Source organism: Podarcis cretensis (genome assembly GCF_951804945.1).
Source record: "Podarcis cretensis genome assembly, chromosome: 8".
In the NCBI taxonomy this organism is placed as follows: Eukaryota; Metazoa; Chordata; class Lepidosauria; order Squamata; family Lacertidae; genus Podarcis; species Podarcis cretensis.
The window spans coordinates 6,317,382-6,339,954 of NC_137177.1; the positions used below are offsets into that span (position 1 = coordinate 6,317,382).

At 47.4% G+C, this 22,573-nt stretch overlaps 2 protein-coding genes across 7 annotated transcripts in view; one reads left to right on the forward strand and one right to left on the reverse strand.

Annotated features, from left to right (window-relative positions):
- RASGRP4 (RAS guanyl releasing protein 4) overlaps nt 1-10,585 on the reverse strand; it is a 45,183-nt gene extending 34,598 nt beyond the window's left edge. Inside the window, exons 1-2 of one of the 2 annotated variants that reach the window (XM_079985424.1) lie at nt 10,352-10,585; nt 2,277-2,479 (exon numbers count right to left, since the gene is read on the reverse strand). In XM_079985424.1, coding sequence (XP_079841550.1) covers nt 2,277-2,479; nt 10,352-10,374 — 226 coding nt within the window. In that variant the 5' untranslated portion in view covers nt 10,375-10,585. Of the gene's footprint in view, nt 1-2,276; nt 2,480-10,150; nt 10,197-10,351 lie in introns of those variants that run through there. The other variant, XM_079985425.1, reaches the window with a different exon arrangement.
- A 2,461-nt stretch (nt 10,586-13,046) lies between these two features.
- The window catches only part of LOC307221115 (uncharacterized protein), a 41,786-nt gene continuing 32,259 nt past the window's right edge, over nt 13,047-22,573 (forward strand). Inside the window, exons 1-3 of one of the 5 annotated variants that reach the window (XM_079985383.1) lie at nt 13,047-13,574; nt 20,878-20,954; nt 21,187-21,278. In XM_079985383.1, coding sequence (XP_079841509.1) covers nt 20,907-20,954; nt 21,187-21,278 — 140 coding nt within the window. In that variant the 5' untranslated portion in view covers nt 13,047-13,574; nt 20,878-20,906. Of the gene's footprint in view, nt 13,575-18,811; nt 19,109-20,527; nt 20,955-21,186; nt 21,279-21,329; nt 21,451-22,573 lie in introns of those variants that run through there. The other 4 variants (XM_079985380.1, XM_079985381.1, XM_079985382.1 and 1 more) reach the window with 4 other exon arrangements.

Sequence of the window (22,573 nt, forward strand, 5' to 3'; positions counted from 1 at the left end):
GGAGAAGAAAAGGACTGGAATTGAAGCGGGTTTGTCGATCTGGAGGATGGTTGATATCGCCCCAAGATACAGTAACCTCACCCCACTGAGTGGTCTGCCTGGATAATACTCCTGTTATACAAAAATCTCCGAATGGGTCCGAACTTCAACATCTAAAACTCCTGGAAAAGGATCTAGAGATCACGCTAAGTGTGGCCAAATTCTGTGCGTCTGCCATAAAACTTAGGAAACAAGCTGTACTACCAAAATGATTAAGGTTTTAGGTTATATTTTAGTGATCAAGATTTAATCTATATTTTTAACGGCCGCTATATCTGAATTGTCTCGTGTTATACCCAATTGCAATTCCATGTTGTGTTTTATGGTTTTCCTGATATTGTAAGTGAGCCGGAACTGGTCTGTGACTGTAATAATAAAATTCATTCATTCACCTGTGGGTATTATCCAAACCTGTGACCCTATGACTACAAGGCTAGCATCTATAACAAGAAACCCACTGAACCAGTCCTATTAGTTCCTTTGCAAGATAATGGCCTTTGCTGGCCAGCTAAGTACTGCCATTTACATGTCCAAAGAGGCTGGCCTGTTGCCGTAGAGACAGGTGTGTAGGCTTTTCCTCACCTCAACTGGCTAGATGGCACACTATCCTAGACTCTAGAGGAAGGCCAAACAGGTGGGGGGGGGGAGCTGTGTGAAAGTGAGTTTTGGCTGGTGCTGGAGAAACAGAAGCATGTCTTGTTGCAGGAATTTATGTATAGGTTGGGGGGGGGGGTTGCCCCTCCAGCAGATATCATGCACATGCAGCCCACTACCAAAAATCAGCACAATCACTTTTGTGACTTTTGTCCCCACAAAACACTTCATCACAGTTTCTTCCTGCCTATTCAAAGGGCATTGGCTGCACGATACCAAATGTAAGAATTCACTGATAAATGTACCTATGTACTGGCTCACTGGGAAAACTTCAGAAATTCATATAGACATGTGAGCTCAGCTGCTCAGCAGCCCCTCTGCCTGAGTGATAATTCCTGGCATCTGGATACCTGAGTGCCAGACAGGTAGCCATTCCAGAAATAGCAAACCCAGATGAAGACAAAAGGGTGTGATTAACATGGCTGGGAAACAGGGAAATGTAAATATCTTTTCCGTTACACTTGATGGGTGTTTGGTGGAGGGCAAGGAGAACCATGGGACAGGGTCCAGGATGCTCAGATTACTGCCACCAGACCTCCCCTTTCATGATGTAACCGTGATGTAGTTGGGGGGGGGTGTAACATGGGGATTAGCAGCTAATAAAAAATTGGGTTCTCTTTTGTTCTGGGCTTCCATCTTGTTCCACCTGGTGGCAGGTGGGAGTCCTGTCATGACAGTCTTCAATCAAGTCCAAGCCTACTGGCTGCTGTTTTGCTCTGGTATTCCTCCTGGCTGGTGTCCTTGTTTTTTGTCCAAGGGAGCCCTCAGATTTCTCCGCTAACAGTCTTGACCCAAAACTTTTGACGGGGAGGCAAGTCCTGTTGGAGTGTTAATCCCGGGAGGCCCTCCATCCTATGATCAGGTTGCATATAAATATATATATGTGTGTGTGTGATATTTGCAAGGAAACCAAACTCTGAGTAAACACCGGCACCCTGGAGTCTTTGGCTGTTGGGGTTCATGCAAAACTATCACAAATGTGTTGTGCAGTACAGTCAATTAAACAACATTAATTAATTGTTGTTCCCTCTCTTTTTTTCTTTCTTTTCCTTTTCCTTCTCCTCCTGCGATGAGGCTACATTTTAATATTTTAATGTTCCATTATTTTAATGTTGTATTTTATTTTTGTTTTTAAGTTTGTAATCATTCATCTTGTTTTTATTATTGCTTGTAAGCCGCTCTGAGCCCGGCCTTGGCTGGGGAGGGCGCGGTATAAATAAAAAATTATTATTATTATTATTATTATTAAAGTACCGGTACCCTCTTGTTTGCTTGTTTGCTTAACAGCAACATTTTTGAAATTTACTCGACTCTGACAGAGGGAATATTCTGGTTAAAGGAACCAAGGAAACTGGCTTAGAGGTGGGGGGGGGGCGGGGGAAGAGAGGTTGCCCAGATATTCTTTTGGTGGTCAGACTGGGAATTAAGCCCAAAACCTTTTCCCTCTTAGTGGCTGGAACACTACCAGGTTCCTTCGCATCAGGAAACTCCAGAAAAAGCCACAGCAGGCCCACCAAACGCCTGGTCCGGGGGAAAGGCCCCAATCCCTCAACCGCCCCTGCCTTTGCCTCTCTCCGGTTTACCAAAGGAGCGAAGGCATTTTTCGATCAGCTCATCCAGGGTGCAGGATCGGTTCAGATCCCCCAAGGTGATGGAGGCCAAGGCCTGGTTGATCTCCCGAGGGTTCGGACAGGTCATCCGCCGCCGACTCTTCCGTCGGGAAATCCTGCCGGCACCTGGGAGGCTTCCGCCTTCTGTGATGCTGGGGGCTTCGGCTCGGGATTTCCTGCAAAAGAATACTGTTAAGTTGTGGGCGAACATATCAGACGACACAGCGATTCTTCAAACAGCTCTTGTTTATTCACAGGCCCAAAACAGAACTGAACCGAAGGGTTCAGCCAGCCTGCTTATATAGAGCTCCACTACAACGCAACAGTAACCGCTTTCTGTAACTATCCAATCACTGAACGTCACTTTCGATCCCTTATTTGCATATGTGGACCTGAGTGAAAACTATCTACAGTATCTCCCTGCTGGCCCAGGGTGAGAACTTCAGTACAGTGGTGCCTCGCAAGACGAAATTAATCCGTTCCGCGAGTCTCTTCGTCTTGCGAAGCACGGCTATTAGCGGCTTAGCGGATTAGCGCTATTAGCGGTTTAGCGGCTTAGCGGCTATTAGCGGCTTAGGAAAAGGGGGGGGAAAGGGAAAAAACTCGCAAGAACTCGCAAGACGAAACGTCTTGCGAAGCAAGCCCATAGGGAAATTCGTCTTGCGAAGCGCCTCGTAAAACGGAAAACTCTTTCGTCTAGCGAGTTTTTCGTCTTGCGAGGCATTCGTCTTGCGGGGCACCACTGTACATAACAAATACAATTCCCAAATTGACCAAAGGCATGGGCTTCGGGGACATCAACGGCAGTTGTTTTTCGCTTCCAAGACAGACAACAGCAGGTGCTTTGAGGTTTAAGAGGACCCACACGTCCGAGGTCCACTGCAGCTGGTAAAATGGACAAACTGTCCAATTCCCACTACCCCACTCTCAGAGGAGCCTCTCTGTAATAATAATAATAATAATAATAATAATAATAATAATAATAGTAATAAATTTTATTTATATCCCGCCCTCCCCAGCCAAAGCCGGGCTCAGAGCGGCTAACATCAAATGTATAATACATTAACATAAAATCAGACAATCAATTAAAATACATCCTCAAATCAGATCCGGATCAGAATAAAATCCAATCAACCCTCAGAATACGGTTGGGGACCTTAAATGCTCACCAGGCCCAACTGTTTGTGCTGAACTTATATGGGCCTGTGAGAAAAATTGGGAGGCCACTTTCATGCAAGTTCTTATGAAAGGGGAGAGGGAGTCAGGCTGAACCTTGGCCAAAGGCCTGGCAGAACAGCTCTGTCTTGCAGTCCCTGCGGAAAGATGTCAAGTCCCGCAGGGCCCTAGTCTCTTGTGACAGAGCGTTCCACCAGATCGGGGCCACAACCGAAAAAGCCCTGGCTCTGGTTGAGGCCAGCCTAACCTCCCTGTGGCCCAGGACCTTCAGGATGCTTTTATTTGCAGACCGTAAGGTCCTCCGTGGGGCATACCAGGAGAGGCGGTCCCGTAGGTACGAGGGTCCTAGGCCGTATAGGGCTTTAAAGGTTAAAACCAGCACCTTAAACCTGATCCTGTACTCCACCGGGAGCCAGTGCAGCTGGTATAGCACCGGATGAATGTGATCTCGCAGCGAAGACCCCGTAAGGAGTCTCACCGGGGCATTCTGCACCCACTGGAGTTTCTGGGTCAGTCTCAAGGGCAGCCCCACGTAGAACGAGTTCTATGAGGATCACCAAAGGAGGGGGTCAGGCTGTGCCCTGGCCAAAGGCCTGGCAGAACAGCTCCGTCTTGCAGGCCCTGCATAAAGATGTCAAGACCCACAGGGCCCTAGTCTCTTGTGACAGAGCGTTCCACCAGATCGGGGCCACAACCGAAAAAGCCCTGGCTCTGGCTGAGGCCAGCCTAACCTCTCTGTGGCTTGGGACCTTAAAGATGTTTTTATTTGAAGACCGTAAGTTCCTCTGTGGGACATACCAGGAGAGGCGGTCCCGTAGGTACGAGGGTCCTAGGCCTCTGCATGAGTCCCTGTTCTGGGCCTGTATTTTGCAAGCTGCTGTGTGATCGCTTTTGCAAGGAAATGTGGGGTGGAGATGCATATGTGAAGGGCCCATGGCTTTGCGCTGTGCGAACTTTGAAAACAACAACACCACCAAACCTTTGCAGGGTGTCAAAACCTAGTTAGACTGGTTTTAAAATTGGCCAGGGGGAACCGTTCCCCAGGTGTGGCAGCATCTGCCTGCAAAATTGGCAGGCAGAAGAACTCTTGCTGGGAAAAGATCAGTAGCGTTATAAGAAAAAAAATATATCCTTTTTCCTTATGGGTTACCAAAGAGCCCATATAGAGTCCTTATGTAGGTTCTCTATCAGTAGGAGAAAATAACAGAGGCCAACCAGAGAATATTGAGAAGCAAAGCAGCTAGTAAGCCTGATATTTATTAAAGCTGTTGCAACAGGGTGCTCTCCCCACACACAGGAGCATAGCTGTCATCTTTTCCCTTTTCTTGCGAGGAATCCTATTCGGAATAAGGGAATTTCCCTTTAAAAAAAGGGAAACATGGACATCTATGCACAGGAGGGTGGAGGAGACCCAGAACACTGGCGTGCAAACTCTTATATAGGCATTTGAAATTGCCTCCCCTGTAGCTCAAGACCACCCCCAATACATCATACATACATCACAGAAGGGGCAGCATACAGCAGAAATATGTGTGTGTTGTTCTACCAGCAAAAGCTTGCGTTGCATTGGGTAAAAGGCAACAAACTTGGTTCGCCAGAGGCACACCAAAGTACCGTATTTTTTGCTCTATAAGACTCACTTTTTCCCTCCTAAAAAGTAAGGGGAATTGTGTGTGCGTCTTATGGAGCGAATGCAGGCTGCGCAGCTATCCCAGAAGCCAGAACAGCAAGAGGGATTGCTGCTTTCACTGTGCAGCGATCCCTCTTGCTCTTCTGGCTTCTGAGATTCAGAATATTTTTTTTCTTGTTTTCCTCCTCCAAAAACTAGGTGCGTCTTGTGGTCTGGTGCGTCTTATAGACCGAAAAATACGGTAAGTGATCTGTATACTTTATTATTATTAGGGGTCTGGCTTTGCAGCTGACTCAGCTCCTCTCAAAATCAACATTTGACAATTGCTTTTGAATTCTAAAGTAAGCGGGTTCCTGCCGCAGAACGTTGCGGCTTGGGTAACCTCAGCCAGCCATGTCCTTGTCAACATGCGTGAGAAGTCCTCTTATTCTGACTTTTAACAGCTGCAGATAAACTGGCCAGCTAAGAACTACCACCTTCATGTCCAAAGAGGTGGGTTCTTTTGCCTCCTCACCTGGATGGAGGCCATGAAATCCTAGGATGGAGACGAAAGGGGCCAGAGGGTTGTGCGCTCTGTGCATGAGAGAGTTTGGCTGATGCTGGGAGCAGGAGACACAGATGCATGTCTTCTTCTGTGCAGGACCCAAAGCTTGCAGCTTCCTTGGGAACCTCATGGGTTATGATCTGTTGGAGTGTTAACGCTGTGAGCCCTTCCTATGCTCAGGTTGCATATACGTGTAAACAAAACCATGCATCCTAAAGACATCACAGTATCTTTCTAAGGAAGGCCACCGATCCTGATGGCTTTAAAAGAGGATTAAACAAATTCTCTGGGGAGAAGCTTAAAAAGGTAAAGGTAAAGGGACCCCTGACCGTTAAGTCCAGTCGCGGACGACTCTGGGGCTGCGGCGCTCATCTCGCTCTATAGGCCGAGGGAGCCAGTGTTTGTCCGCAGACAGCTTCTGGGTCATGCGGCCAGCATAACAAAGCCACTTCTGGCTAACCAGAGCAGCGCACGGAAACGCCGTTTACCCGCCGCAGTGGTACCTATTTATCTACTTGCACTGGTGTGCTTTCGAACTGCTAGGTTGGCAGGAGCAGGGACAGAGCAATGGGAGCTCACCCCGTTGCGGGGATTCGAACCGCCGACCTTCTGATCGAAGGGAGAAGCTTATCGATGGCTCACTCTAGCCATATAGGCTATGTTCTGCCTCCACAATAGGAGGCAGCAACGGATACCAGTTGTCGGAAACCACAGGAGGAGAGAATTGCTCTTGTGGTCAAATCCTGCTTGCTGGTTTCCCACAGGCATCTGATCGGCCACTGTGAGAATCAGGATCCAGCAGGGGTCTTCTTAAACCAAAGCCCAAGTAAGGGCTGGCATCCCTCAAGTCTCTCACTGGTGCATGCAACAATATTCAAACAAATGTAGTACAGTCCTACATTGGGTTGCAGACATTTTAGGTTGCGATTTTTTGGGTTACGAACCCACCAAAAACCGGAAGTACCAGAATGGGTTACTTTCGGGTTTCGGCGGCTGCGCATGCGCAGAAGTGCTAAATTGTGCTTTGCGCATGCGCAGAAGCGCCAAATCGCAACCCGCGCATGCGCAGCGCTGCAGGTTGCGAACGTGCCTCCCGCACGGATCACGAGCATCCACTGTACGATACAAAAGGGGGGGGGAGGTATTGCTGCTTCCCGGAACGGGGGTTCAACCTTAAAAGTTTTCACTCCACCCTCCTGCATGGTCCTCCTGCCACAGTGGTCCGATCAACTGCTTGCTAAGAATTTCTCCTCCTCCTCCCCACCTCGTTCTTGCAATCCTCACTTCCTCAATGAGCAAACGCCTGGACTTCCGCATTTCCCACCTCAGAGCATGCTTTCTCCACCCCGGTCTCTTGCATTTGAAAGTCGACCAGCCATCCAGCAACTGTACTTGGAAACCCAAATCTATACCAAGGAACTTCCTCCTCTTGCCCAACTTCCTTGTACGCACAGAGCGTGTGGGTCCCTCACCCGCAAGACCGCTCAGCGCTCCTCTCCGACTTTGTCTGCAATATCTCTCGAGTGGGGAAAGGTCTCTCGCTCTCTCCTGCTTTGCAATCTTTCCAAACTCCCCTTTTGTTTTCACCTGCCATGTGTGACCACAGCTCTTCCTTTTCCAACAGCTGAGCTCGCTGGATCAAAGCACCCACACACCTACTCGGCGCATGGAACTGAAACGACACCATGCAACCCACTCGCTTCCGGATTGCTAGATTCACACAGCACGGGTCTTTTACGAAAGCTAAGCTTCCCCACCCGCTGGTGGCAAATTGAGACACTGCTAAACCTGAGCTGCGAAAGCAGAGCTATGCAAGACCTTGCAGCTTCTGCAAGTCAGGCAAACGTTCAAACATCAGGAGCGGAATAAATATGAGCTGGATGAAAACAAATATTAAAATGCACGTCCTGGTTTTCCCGCAAGTCAAATGGCAGCAACCACAGGGCAGGCAGTGCAAGATTTTTACACACAAATTGCTGTCAACAGTCAGAGGAGCACAGTTGTGGATCCCTCAAATGATCACAGAGGATCAGGGGCCGTCAGTTTCTACAGCCGTTTAGAGTTTCTGCAATGCTCATAGCAGATTGTGCACAACACCATTGGCACCTCAGGAAACATTGGGGTCCAAGCAGGTGGGCTGGTGTACTTTGTAGTTCCAAATCAACTACAGTGGTACCTCGGGTTAAGAACTTAATTCGTTCTGGAGGTCCGTTCTTAACCTGAAACTGTTCTTAACCTGAAGTACCACTGTAGCTAAGGAGGCCTCCCGCTGCCGCTGCGCGATTTCTGTTCTCATCCTGAAGCAAAGTTCTTAACCCGAGGTACTATTTCTGGGTTAGCAGAGTCTGTAACCTGAAGCGTATGTAACCCAAGGTACCACTATACTCTATTCCAAACTTAAAAATGGAAAGCGTAATGCTGGTGGTCAACAAAAGAGGTTTAAAGACTCTCTCAAGGCAAATCTTTAAAAATGTAGTATTAACACAGACAACTGGGAAATACTGGCCTGTGAGCGCTCCAGTTGGAGAACAGAATTTACCAAAGGTGTCATGGGCTTTGAAGACACTCAAACTCAGGATGAAAGGGAGAAATGCGCTAAGAGGAAGGCATGCTGGGCAAACCCTCACCGTGATCAACTCCCGCCTGGAAATCTATGTCCTCACTGTGGAAGGACGTGTGGATCCAGAATTGGCCTCCACAGTCACTTACGGACTCACTGTTAAGACTGTGTTCATGGAAGACAATATTACTCGGCTATGAATGTTTGCCGAAGAAGAAGAACTTTGTAACACCCCTATTCTCTGTCTCCTAAAGGTAAAGGGGACCCCTGACCATTAGGGCCAGTCGCGGCCGACTCTGGGGTTGCGGCGCTCATCTTGCTTTATTGGCCGGCATACAGCTTCTGGGTCACGTGGCCAGCATGACTAAGCCGCTTCTGGCGAACCAGAGCAGCGCACGGAAACGCCGTTTACCTTCCCGCCAGAGGAGTACCTATTTATCTACTTGCAGTTTGACGTGCTTTGGAACTGCCAGGTTGGCAGGAGCAGGGACCGAGCAACGGGAGATCACCCCGTCGTGGGGATTTGAACCGCCGACCTTTTGATCGGCAAGTCCTAGGCTCTGTGGTTTAACCCACAGTGCCACCCGCGTCCCCTCTGTCTCCTATCAGGCCCTAATTAATCAGGTTAACTGTCTACAAGGATGCTCAATCTGGTACCTATTGAAGAAGATGCACATGAAGCCTGCAATCCATTCCCCCCCACAGTTATTCGTTCCTGAATCTCACCTGAAACTGAATGCCGTTAGGGAGGTATTTTTTATATGCAACGGCTGCAGCTCGGACTTTGGTGGCAAAGGGGCAAAGGGGTGGAAGAAAGAAGTCGTCCTGACAATAACAGATTGGCATAACAAGCTACAAGAATTTGCTGAAATGGCACAGTTGACAAATAGCCTGGGAGACAATTCAAAACAAAAATTTATGGAAAAGTGGGATATAACATATACGGTATGTTCAAAAATACAGTAAAGGTTCGCTACCTATGCCAGCATTCGATTGACATTGGAGAGAGACTGAGCTGAGAAATAAGACCAAGGGTACATATTGACATAGGAATGTATTAGATAAAATGTAAAGAAATATACAATAATAAGAGTACATTCATTTGTAAAAAAGGAATATACAACGGGATAGTTTTTGCCCTTGTTTTTTCCTTTTAGTATATACCATATTTTTTGCTCTATAAGACTCACTTTTTCCCTCCTAAAAAGTAAGGGGAAATGTGTGTGCGTCTTATGGAGCGAATGCAGGCTGCGCAGCTATCCCAGAAGCCAGAACAGCAAGAGGGATCGCTGCTTTCGCAAGAAGATCAAACCTCTCCATTCTGAAGGAAATCAGCCCTGAGTGCTCACTGGAAGGACCGATCCTGAAGCTGAGGCTCCAAGACTTTGGCCACCTCATGAGAAGAGAAGACTCCCTGGGAAAGACCCTGATGCTGGGAAAGATGGAGGGCACAAGGAGAAGGGGACGACAGAGGACAAGATGGTGGGACAGTGTTCTCGAAGCTACCAGCATGAGTTTGACCAAACTGCAGGAGGCAGTGGAAGACAGGGGGGCCTGGCATGCTCTGGTCCAGGGGGTCACGAAGAGTCGGACACGACTAAACAACTAAACAACAACAACTGGATGCCTTTCTCTGCCCCAGCTGCAACAAAACATGTCTCTCCTGCATCGGTGTCTTACAGCTACGGCAGGCACTGTAACTCTCCAACAGTTTGGCTTCACCAAAGCACGCTCTTTAGTTGTCTCCCGAGACAGACAGATGCCAATCAATCAATCAATCGAGGAAGGGATGGATGGATGGATGGATGAAAAGTCCCCATAAACCCAGGGCCGCATGCACAGGGACGACTCACCTCCTGCCTCTTTAGCAGTTGCAAGACAAGCAAGAAGTTCAACAGAGATAGCACAGCAGCAGCCCCCACAAAATTTGACAATACCTTGGGAACGGCAGCATTTCACCTGACGGCCAGGCGCTTGTGTGGAGTTTCCAGCAGTGGCGATCAAATTTAGAACGAAACACGCCCTCCCCAGGAAATATCAAACTGGCTGAAATTTCCCCAGGTCACCATGACACAAAACAGGAAAATCCCAGTGAGTAAGATGAAGAAGGAGCGGCAGCTCAGTTAAGTTTGACTTACCTCTTGCTCTCTCGTCGGATCATCTTCTTCCAGCCAAGTCACCTTTTTGGTTCTCTGTGGGGCTGGGTGGGGGGGCTGAGGGCCTGGGAAGTCGGTCCTTCTTGCTTTCCTAGCTGAAACCTCTCAGCCAGGTACTTCTGGGCTCAGCCCCAATTGGGGCAAATGCAAGCAATACGGCAGAATGTCTCTTCCAGACCGCAGCACAGCTGAGTCAAACAGAACTGGTTGATTTTATGCTGATGTGCGGTTAAAAGGAACTGAGTTGCACATGTGATTGTGTGTGTGCGTGCGTGCGTGCGTGTGTCTGTCTGAGCATGCATGTGAGCAACAGATAGTACAAACAGGACTGAACGGTGTCAATGTTTGCACTGCCACTCAAAATCTTCCTTTTTAAAAATTAAAAAAAAAAAGCACATTTGACAGCTCCGCAGCAGGCAGGCATTCAATGGGGCTTAGTTTGGCAGGCAAAAGAAGAAGTTGCCCCATGGCTGCTCGTTCATGTTGAGGAAAGCTCCACCTGATGAATTTCTGCCTGCCATGCAGCAAATGAAATCAGCAAATTGGGGAGGGGGCAGGGGAGAATGGCAATTCCCAGTGCTATTCAGAGGTGGGAAGGGGAGATTGGGGGAGTGCAAAGTGTCCCCCCCTTATTACCCCAGGAACAGTTGCCAAGAATTCTGTCTTCCATTCACAAACACACACTTGTTCCAGATCTGGTGAATGCTTCTGGAAGTGTACCTGCTACAGAGGCGGCTACTTGCTTTTTCAGGCCGAGGGCCACATTGGCTGGTGGTCAGCCTTTCAGGGGCCGCATGTGAAAGTGGAACTGGCATTAATGTCAACACGGACTGGCAGCAGCTGTCCAGGTTTCAGGCAGGTGTCTCCTGCAGCCTTGTCGGATGGGCAGAGTACAAATAATAGTTATTATTATTATTATTATTATTATTATTATTATTATCTGGAGATGCTGGAGGAATAAACCTGGGACCATCTGCAGATACTCTTTTTTTAAAAAAAATAATATTTATTCAAAGTTTGAGAGTTACAAAAAGAAAAGAAAAAAGAACAATACAAAATACAAAAACAAAAATACAACAACAGAAAAAACAACAGAAAAATATAAAAAATGAAACATACATTCACTTAAAAAATAAAAAGAACTGATTAAACCTTTACATAACTTTCTTCCTTAACTTGTTTCCTTGACCTCCTCTCACCTTCATTGTTTTGAATACAAAATACAAAATACAAAACATCTGCAGATGCTCTAAGCACTGAGCTACCATATTTTTTGCTCTATAAGACTCACTTTTTCCCTCCTAAAAAGTAAAGGGAAATGTGTGTGTGTGTTATGGAGCAAATGCAGGCTGCGCAGCTATCCCAGAAGCCAGAACAGCAAGAGGGATTCCTGCTTTCACTGCGCAGCGATCCCTCTTGCTGTTCTGGCTTCTGAGATTCAGGATATTTTTTCCCTTGTTTTCCTCCTCCAAAAACTAGGTGCGTCTTGTGGTCCGGTGCGTCTTATAGGGCGAAAAATACGGTATATCCCTTTGCACTGCGCCAGCACATTCAGAGACTCAGAAGTGCAAATGGGCCTCTTCCCCTTTTGTTTTTTTAGATTTTTCAGCCATTAAAAAAAATACAACGCTATGCACCCAACGGAAAATCCAAGCATGTTCCGCCATCAAAATATCTGGTTATTCCAACTCAAAACATAATCAAATCCAGGCAACGTTACGGTTTATTATGAACAGTCAAGAATTATAATTAAAATTATTTAGCAGCAAAGCTTGCCATGTTTCCAGCTGGCCCCTGGGCTTTCTGCAGCAGCCCTATTTGCAGCCCTGAGCAGGTGAGAATGTTTTCCTCAACTCGCCAGGAGAGGTTTCAGCTGGCGATCTTCTGCAGGCTCGAGCTGCTGAGAAAGGGACACGGGGTAGTGTTGGAGCCCCCATGGAATTTAAAATGTGAATTTCAGTGGTGGGGGCAGCGAAGAGGGTAGCGCCTCATGAAAAACACCCTGGTTTCTATCCAGGATGTAATCATCTGCTCTTGTTTCTTTCATTTATTACCCACCTTTGCAGTAAAGGGCCCAGGGCTGATCTAAAAAGATAACACAACACACCTTTGCCCCCCAAAGCACACACTATCCCATTCATTCCCCCCTCCCCTAACCCCTGATTCCTGTACCCCATTTCCATCACTGTAACACTCTTGCCCAGGATTTGGGATGGGGGAAATCCTCTGTTATTCCAGTTGTGCTTGAACTCCAGTTCCCATCAGCGCCAGTCAACCTGAGCAATGATCAGGGATGGTGGGAGTTGTAGTCCATCAACATCGGGAGGCGTAATTGCAGAAATTCACTTTCACCGATCCACCTTTCCCCTTAAGGATTCAGCTCTGTCTTTGGGAGATGTCTATGTCTCTTTAAATATTGCCTGGCCTCCCAGAGGGAATTAATAAATGGGACAATTTGGTTCCCAAGCCCCTTCTTAACTTTTTCTCTTTCACCAAAGAGAGGTTGTTGTTTCCTCCCCACTTAGAGGTGGGGAAAGAGCGTTATTCAGAAGTAAAAGTTTCCATTTGATAATGGAGAGATTTGTTGTGGCTCGGAGAGCAGCGTAGATCAGATCTTGCGACGTGAGTTCAGGCAACGCGTAGATGGAGATTTTAAACTGGGCCTGGAGAGAGAAAAGGGGTGGTTTCTTTTAAAAGGGTTGCGGAGTGAAGATTAGATATCTGGAGGTCTCCGTTGACAGATTTACAAGCAGAAGAATGAGCTCAATATGCAGAGGGGAAACTTGAAAGCAAAAGACGTTCAATTTTGGCTTTCCAAAAGCCTGACCCCTATTGGGATTCCCAGAAGCAACTTGGATGGTCAGTTAACCAGGAAAACAACAGGAAATAATATTTGTAGTGTTGAAACATTTTGCTAAGGAGTCCGGCCGCAGGGTGTGGCTCTTGCAAATTTGACCTGGCTTAATTTGGGTGGGTTCTTCCGCACCTTTTTCCTTTACCCAGAAAACTGCTTCTGTTCACACTTTTGCCCCCAAACCTCCGTGCCCCAAAGGTTGCAGACTCTTTAGGCCTGAACATGTGAAATTTCGCGATCTGTGCGCGCACCATGCCCAGCCCGGCGAAAGGTGTGCCGTCGCATGCCATCGTTCAGTACCTCACAAGTATCGGCATTCATGTCCGACCTTGGAAGACCAGCCCTAGCCAGGTGAGTGGGGTGAGGGTCTTGTGTGTTAACAGTGGGTGGGGCATTTAAAAACAGATATTCTGTGTCTTGTGCAACCCCTGTTTGCCTTTTGTCCTAGTTTATGGTGCGCCTTAAATGTTGTTGTTGTGATTAAAATATACCGCCCTTCATCTGAGGATCACAGGCCGGTTTACAAAATAAAAACACAAAAATACACAACACAGGAACATGCAAGCAAAAGCAGTCCTGAGAGATCTGCATTGGCTCCCAGTACGTTTCCGAGCACAATTCGAAGTGTTGGTGCTGACCCTTAAAGCCCTAAACGGTTTCGGTCCAGTATACCTGAAGGAGCATCTCCACCCCCGTCGTCCAGCCCGGACACTGAGGTCCAGTGCCGAGGGCCTTCTGGCGGTTCCCTCCCTGCGAGAAGTGAGGTTACAGGGAACCAAGCAGAGGGCCTTCTTGGTGGTGGCACCCGCCCTGCTGAACGCCCTCCAATCAGATGTCAAGGAAATAAGCAGCTATCCTATTTTTAAAAGACATCTGAAGGCAGCCCTGTTTAGGGAAGTTTTTTATATTTAATGCTGTATTGCTTTTAACACTTGATTGGGAGCCGTCCAGAATGGCTGGGGAAACTCAGCCAGATGGGCGGGGTATAAATATATTATTATTATTATTATTATTATTATTATTATTATTATTAACCCCCCAGCATTATCAGCAGTGCAAATCAAAGATTCTCATGATTAAATTGTGCAGCGGGTATATTCTTTGCAGGGGGGGGGGGTTTGAATAGGTTGGTGTTTATATAAATACATAAACTTTTCGTTCTGGTGGTGTGAGGGACTTTTCTGGAAAGAACCAAGAAGCAAATTGAATTGGCCGCTGAGTCTCTTTGGCCACATCCATACATTTAAAGCACACAGCTTCCTGCAAAGAACCATGGGAACTGTAGTTTACCCTTCCCGGCGCCCTGAACAAACTACAGTTCCCAGGATTCTTTTCAGGGGAAGCTGTATTCTCAGCAACCTTTTAACGCTTTCTTGGAATTATATCTCCGAACAAGGAATAAAAGCGTTGCGTCTTGGCCCTCGGGCAGGGCTGGTGTCAACACCTGCCATTCCCGGGCAAATGGCAAGGCCCTTGCTAATACTTGCCCAGGAGCCCTTTGGAAAACAGTTTCCTGGCTCGCTGCTCGGAGCAGCGTGGGATCCAGACATGTTTTGATCTCCTGCAATGCACTGGAACAAAGCTGTATCGAGGGCATTGGAGGTCCATGGAAATGGCTTGCTATGCCTGGCAGTGGGGCTGATGGGAGTTGTAGTCCAAACTGTCTGGAGGGCGCCGGGTTGGGGATTGTCAAAGAGGAGGCGTTAAGGCCCACAGCCAGCCAGAATGGCGGGTAGTAAACTGTAGATTGGAGGAACGCCTAGGCCTACCTCGCAAGGTTGTGGAGAAGGCAACATGGGAAGATGATTATCTCAGTTCCCTTCCTTTAAGTGAAATATTTATTATTTTTAGTGGTGGTTTTAATCACTAAGAAGATTGAAATCCTGTAGGCTGGAGTACAGCTGCTACTTTATCTTGAACATAATGTGCATTGATTTTATGCTGATTTCATATATTTACGTACCAAAACAGTGTAGTACCAAAGTGATTTACAACGAAGAACACATTCTAAACCCGAAACCGAAGAATCTGTAAGCCTGCTCTTTATTGTTGAATTGGAGCAAACTCTGCAACCGAGAGCAAATTTTTGAGGGGGAAATTGCTCGGACCCAGAGCTCAGAAAGATTCGCCTTCTGAAAGAGCTGCTTCTGGTTAGCATAGACTTATTCCGAGCTGTGACTTATTCCGGCCTGTGATCCTGTGTGACAGCGGTACGTGGCAGGCTGAAATCCAACAGGTGTAACAGGCTCCCGTGTGCAGTGATGATGGAGCAATGCTCTGCTTTCTCTGGTAGCCTGAGTCAGAAATGCTCAGAAATGCCTGAGTCAGGACAACTCGTTTTTGTTGCTGGGACTTGCTTGGAGCCTGCCAAGTCCTAATCATGGTGGCCTCCAGCCCCACGTGGGAAAGAGCGCCTTAGTTTCTGGGTCTCGCTCTAATCTGACTCTGAGCATGTGCAGAGAGCTTTTGCTTCGGTAGAGAGTGAGGAGTAGCTTGTTAACGGAGAAATCTGAGGGCTCCCTTGGACAAAAAACAAGGACACCAGCCAGGAATACCAGAGCAAAACAGCAGCCAGTAGGCTTGGTCTTTATTGAAGACTGTCGCCACAGGACTCCCACCTGCCACCAGGTGGAACAAGATGGAAGCCCCGAACAAAAGAGCCCCCAAACTTTTATTAGCTGCTCATCCCCATGTTACACCCCCCCCAAACTACATCACTCATACATCACGGTTACATCATGAAAGGGGAGTTCTGGTGGCAGTACAGTGGCGCCTCGCAAGACGAAAAGAATCCGTTCCGCGAGTCTCTTCATCTTGCAGTTTTTTCGTCTTGCGAAGCATCCCGATTAGCGGATTAGCGCTATTAGCGGCTTAGCGGCTATTAGCAGCAAAGCGGCTAAGCGGCTATTAGCGGCTTAGCGGCTTAGAAAAAGGGGGGGAGCGAAAAAAATCGCAAGACTCGCAAGACGAAAACGTCTTGCGAAGCAAGCCCATAGAGAAATTCATCTTGCGAAGCGCCTCGAAAAACGGAAAACCCTTTCGTCTAGCGGGTTTTTCGTCTTGCGAGGCATTCGTCTTGCGGGGCACCACTGTAATCTGAGCATCCTAGACCCTGTCCCATGGTTCCCCTTGCCCTCCACCAAACACCCATCAAGTGAAGCAAAAGAGATATTTACATTTCCCTGTTTCCCAGCCAAGTTAATCACACCCTTTTGTCTTCATCTGGGTTTGTTCTTTCTGGAATGGCTACCTGTCTGGCATTCAGGTATCAGGATGCCAGGGATTATCACTCAGGCAGAGGGGCTGCTGAGGAGCTGAGCTCACAGGTCTAGATGAATTTCTGAAGTTTTCCCAGTGAGCCAGTGCATAGATGCATTTATCAGTGAATTCTTACATTTGGTATCGTGCAGCAAAGGCCCTTTGAATAGATAGGAAGAAACTGCGATGAAGTGTTTTCTGGGGACAAATCACAAAAGTCACAAAAGCGATTGTGCTGGTTTTGGTAGTGGGCTGCATGCGCATGATATCTGCTGGAGGGGCAACCCCCCCCCAACCTATACATAAATTCCTGCAACAAGCTTCATCCTCTCATGGAAGCGGGGAATGTTTCCTGACTTCTAAGGAGAACCCTGCTGGTCCAGCCCAAAGGCCTACGAGTCTAGCATCTCAGAGTAGCCAGCCAGATGCCCCTGGCAAGCCCCAAAGCAGCCTATGACTGCAATAGTGTGGTGCAATGGTTAGAGTACCAGACTAGGACCTGGGAGACCAGGGTTCGAATCCCCACTCAGGCGTGAAGCTCACTGGGTGACCTTGGAGTCAGTTGCCATCTCTTAGACTAACCTACCTCACAGGGTTGTTGTGAAATGAGGGACTGAGATCCTTAGAAGATAAAGGTGCTGTATTAATGTAATAAATAAATAAAAGGTAAAGGGACCCCTGACCCTTAGGTCCAGTCGTGGCCGACTCTGGGGTTGCGGCGCTCATCTCGCTTTACTGGCCAAGCGAGCCAGCATACAGCTTCCAGGTCATGTGGCCAGCATGACTAAGCCGCTTCGGGCAAACCAGAGCAGCGCACGGAAACGCCGTTTACCTTCCTGCCGGAGCGGTACCTATTTATCTACTTGCACTTTGACATGCTTTCGAACTGCTAGGTTGGCAGGAGCAGGGACCGAGCAATGGGAGCTCACCCCGTCGCGGGGATTTGAACCGCCAACCCAGGCAGGAGCAGGGACCGCCAATTGGCAAGTCCTAGGCTCTGTGGTTTAACCCACAGCGCCACCCATGTCCCTAATAAATAAATAAATAGTAAATAAATTAATAATATAGCACTCTCCCACTGCTGTACCTCAGGATCTGGTATTGAGGTTGAATTCACACTGCCAGTTACTCTGCACTCTCCAAGTTTCCATTGCTGGGTTTTTAATCTGTGTCTCCATGACATAAAAAAAGCAGTTGATAAGTTTAGATGGTGAGGATGACGACGACAACAACTCAAAATGCATCTGCATCTTGTAGCTTATTAGAAAATACCGCGGTTCGATGCGTCGCTTCTCAAACCAGCTTCATGCCAACCAGAGCCTAGAAGCCGGTCCCAATTCCTCTCTAGCCAGTGTGCGGAAACCTCTGCCAGTGCAGCATAGTGGTTAAGAGTGCCGGACAATGACCTGGGAAACCAGGGTTCAAATCCCCGCTGGACAGGCTGTGAGAGATCTCTTTCAGCCTGCTCTACCTCGCAAGGTTGTTGTGAGGTTAAAATGGGAAGCAGGAAGAGAACCATGGATGCCACTTTGAACTCATCGGGAGACAGAAAAAGACATGCCCCACCCCCTGTCCACACCCCCCCCCCCCCAGTGAGGACACAGACGGAGGTGAATTTCCAGGAAAGTGCACACGCCCTCAGAGTCATGCCAGCTCTGTTCCTGGAAGCAACGTACAGCCAACTTGGCTATGCCTGCTTTCGGCAGGGTTGGGCCTTAAAAATTAAATTCTAGCGAAATGGATTTTGCAAGCAGGTTATTGGAACAAAACCAGACTACAGTGGTACCTCGCAAGACGAATGCCTCGTAAGACGAAAAACTCGCAAGACGAAAGAGTTTTTCGTTTTTTGAGTTGCTTCGCAAGACGGATTTCCCTATGGGCTTGCTTCGCAAGACGAAAACGTCTTGCATGTTTGTTTCCTTTGTCTTAAAACCGTGCATTCACTTCGAGGAGCAACTCACAGCACGTGGTGTGGTAGCCTTTTTTGAGGTTTTTGAAGACTCTGGTGATTTTTGAAGCTTTTCCAAAGTCCGTGCTTCGCAAGACGAAAAAATCGCAAGATGAAAAAACTCGCGGAACGAATTAATTTCGTCTTGCGAGGCACCACTGTATCCTTTTGGGGAGTTGCAAGCAGGAAGGTTTTTTTGTACCCCGGGGGGGGTGTGTGTATGTGTGTCTTTGTCTACAAATTAACACACCCTTTGCGGTCAATTCTCGGAGTAAATTGAAACCCCAAAACGTGGCTGGACGGGGGAGCAGGGAACTGCCCTCCTTGAACCCACTACCAATTTGGAGATCGAGGCAGAAGTGGGGAAAGGAAGGAACAGGCTGCTATGTGTTGTCTCCAAGGGGGAAGCGCCCTTGATTTCCTACCCCTTAAATATAGCACGTGAAATAAGGAAACGCCTATCTCTCTAAGACTTTTGCTTAGCTCAACAGCGAACGGCTTTTCCTTGATACATGCACTGACAGTTCGATCTCCAGGAATTCAGAGCACGTCCGCTGCAGATCAGAGGCCGAGACTGCCGACTGCACACACTATGCATTTAAAGTACACCCCCCCTCTGCAAAAAAGAATCCTGGGAGTTGTAGTTTGAGGGTGCTGGGAACTGTAGCTCTGTGAGGGGGTAAGCTGCAGTTCCCAGGATCTTGGGCTGTGGTGGAAGGGATGTGCTGTAAATGCATGCATTTTGTCAGGGTATGTGGTGCACAGTGACTACAGTTCCCCCCCCCCAAAAAAATTTTTTTATTAGTTTTCACAATATTATAAACAAACAAACACACACACACACACGACAAACAAACGTAAATCATAGCCTTATTGAAAATTACAGTTCTTAACTTTGTTAAGTGACTTCCCCGCTTCACCTTGGTTGAATTTCATTGCATGTCTTTTTAACAGTTTTCCAAATCCTAATTTTTATGAAATTTAACTTAAACATTAACATCCTTAGATCTTCATCTTACGGAATTAAACATATTAATTCATCACTTAACATAAATAAAATCCTAAGCCCATTAAGTATCTGCAAGCTATTTTCAGTTAGTTTAACTTAACAAATTTAACTAAATAATCATTAAATTTATTCCACTCTTCCTGATACTCCTCCTCCTTCTGGTCGCGGACTCTTCTGATCAGGTCAGCTAGCTCCGAAAAATCCATCATCTTCATCTGCCATTCTTCTATTGTTGGTAATTCTTGGGTTTTCTACTTTTTAGCTAACAAAATACGGGCAGAAGTTGTGGCATACAAAAATAATTTAACATCTTTCTTGGGCAGTTCCAAACCTGTTATTCCAAGAAGACACAGCGCCTACAGTTTTGGATACATCTGGCAGCAGAGAAAACCTGTATTAACTTTTTGCAGCTTGCTAGCAAGCAGTTTCCTTGTGGGTGAAGGCAGAAGCAGCTCTTGATTCGGAGAGCTGGTGCTGTTTTTGGCTTTCCAGAGCCCAGGAACTCTGCTCTCCTGAGGGAAGATTTAGAAGCCAATCCGCTTTGGCCAACCTCCAGTGTATTTCTAAAATGGAAAGGTCTGTCCTGTGCCCTCTCCACCTGGGAAACCCTTTCCAGATGACTTCAGATCTGTAGTGGAATAGTTGTACTTACTCAGTGGTGAGGAAATTATGCTCTGCACAAGCTCAGAGGCACGTTTCCCACCCTCCACCCACCATGTGTTTGGCATGGAAGACTGATTTCTTTTTTAAAAAATTAATTTTTATTAAATTTTCCATTTTAACAATCCAGTCAAATCACATTAAGAATTCCAAATTATACAAATACATATCATATAGTCCAAATATTCTGCCAAATTATAAATTTTTGTTGGGGCTTCCCATGCTTCAAGTTCAGTGGGGTTCCAATCATCTTACGTTTCTACTGCCTCGAGTTTCCAATAGTTCCTTCTTTAAATCTTCCTGTTCTTCTTTAAATCTTCTTTAAATCTTCTTTCGTGGCCTCTGAGCTGTTTCCACAGGCGAGTTGAAATAAACAATAATGTGATTCTGTGTGAAATTTGTATGACTCTCCTTTTTTTGTGTGTGCAGCTGGTAAGTCTGTTATTTGCAGAATGTCCTCACACGCTGGTGTTTATGCAGAATCAATCCAAAAGTCCTTCTCTGGTGGCAGACGCCATCTTCACTCAGTTCCAATGAAATAAAATTGGGCGTTTGCTCATTAATTTTCTCAGACAGATTGCATCAAACATTAGTCTTTCTAGGGGAGATTTGCCAAATCCGACTTGAAGTACAGATATAATAACAAATTAAGAGCTCACCTCCCCCAAGACTATTTATCTCTGCAACACGTCCTTCTCCCATAATGGCAGATCCCAATTAAAAAATGCGTCACCACATCCTTCTCAGAATCCGTCCAAAGTTTTTTGGTGTCTCGCCAGCGGCTAAGGGGCATGGAAGACTGATTTCAATGTGGCTTTTCCTCCTGCAACACCATCCGTATGTGACACTTGACAAGGTCAGCTGGTTTCTTAAGAGCTGTGCAACTGAGTTTGCTTCATTCCTCCTCCCTCCAAATCCATTTTCCTTTTGTGCTGCGTCTTTTTGATGGGAAGCTTGAGGGTCAGGAAGGCTGTTGTATTAGTAAGCCAATTGGGGAGACTTCTCTTTGGCTGAAGGAGGGACGTTCAAATGCTTCAGATGAATAAACCTTTTTCCGAAAAGCTTGATTCATGTTTGCTTTCTTTCAGGAGAACAGCACTCTGCCTCCTCCGTCCGGTGGTTTGTTCGGCGTTCCGTTGCACTTGCTGCCCCTTTCGGAGCATGTAGAAGGGGTGCCACAGTGAGTAACGTGCGACACGCACACCCCAGATCACCAGCTCCCTGTTGCCATGAGTGACAACCTTGTTTGGATCGTGTGAGTCTTAGCCCAAGAGGAGCCCAAACCATCCTCTCCCACAATGCCATGGAGAAAATGCAGCACTCTTCCCTTATGTCAGAGGAGAGAACCCTGGGTAATTTTCCCATACAGTGGTACCTTGGTTTATGAACTTAATACCTTGGTGTTACAAACACAGGAGCCAGTGTGGTGTAGTGGTTAAGAGCGGTGGACTCGTAATCTGGTGAACTGGGTTCGCTTCCCCGCTCCTCCACATGCAGCTGCTGGGTGACCTTGAGATAGGCTTTGGGAAAAACTAAGCACCTCAAAAGGGACGCGGGTGGCACTGTGGGTTAAACCACAGAGCCTAGGACTTGCCGATCAGAAGGTCGGCTGCAAGAGACTCCAGGGGCACCAGTGCTCAACCAGGGTTCAGTTTTCTTTGGAATGAAGGTTGCTGGAGATGCTGGTATCTTTAGGATGCATGGATTTATTTACACATCAGTACAACCTGAGCATAGGACAGAGGGGCTCCGGGAATTAGCACCCGCCTACAGATCTTTCTTCCCTGTCAGGTTCCATGGCATTATGCCCAAACCATAGATTTGGATCCCACACAGAGCAAACCTCTGTGTCTCCAGCTTCCAGCACCACACAAAACTCTCTCTCACACACAGCCCCCCTCCCAAAATGATGTGGTGGGGAAAGTCCCACCCGTTTGTCTCCATGGCAACAGAGCAGCCTCTTTGGACAGGTAAATGGCAGTACTTAACTGGCTTGCTGGCGGACGCGGGTGGCGCTGTGGGTTAAACCACAGAGCCTAGGACTTGGCGATCAGAAGGTTGGCAGTTTGAATCCCCGCGATGGAGTGAGCTCCTGTTGCTCGGTCCCTGCTCCTGCCAACCTAGCAGTTCGAAAGCACGTCAAAGTGCAAGTAGATAAATAGGTACCGCTCTGGTGGGAAGGTAAACGGCGTTTCCGTGTGCTGCTCTGGTTTGCCAGAAGCGGCTTAGTCATGCTGGCCGCATGACCCGGAAGCTGTCTGCGGACAAATGCCAGCTCCCTCAGCCTATAGAGCGAGATGAGCACTGCAACCCCAGAGTCGGCTACGACTGGACCTAACGGTCAGGGGTCCCTTTACCTTTACCTTTACCTGGCTTGCTAAGGATTTGTTAAGGGTTTGGTATGGCTGATTCACAAGCTTTCCTCTTGCGCAGTCTAACCTCACAGGTACAGGATCACAGGGACCCGCGGATATA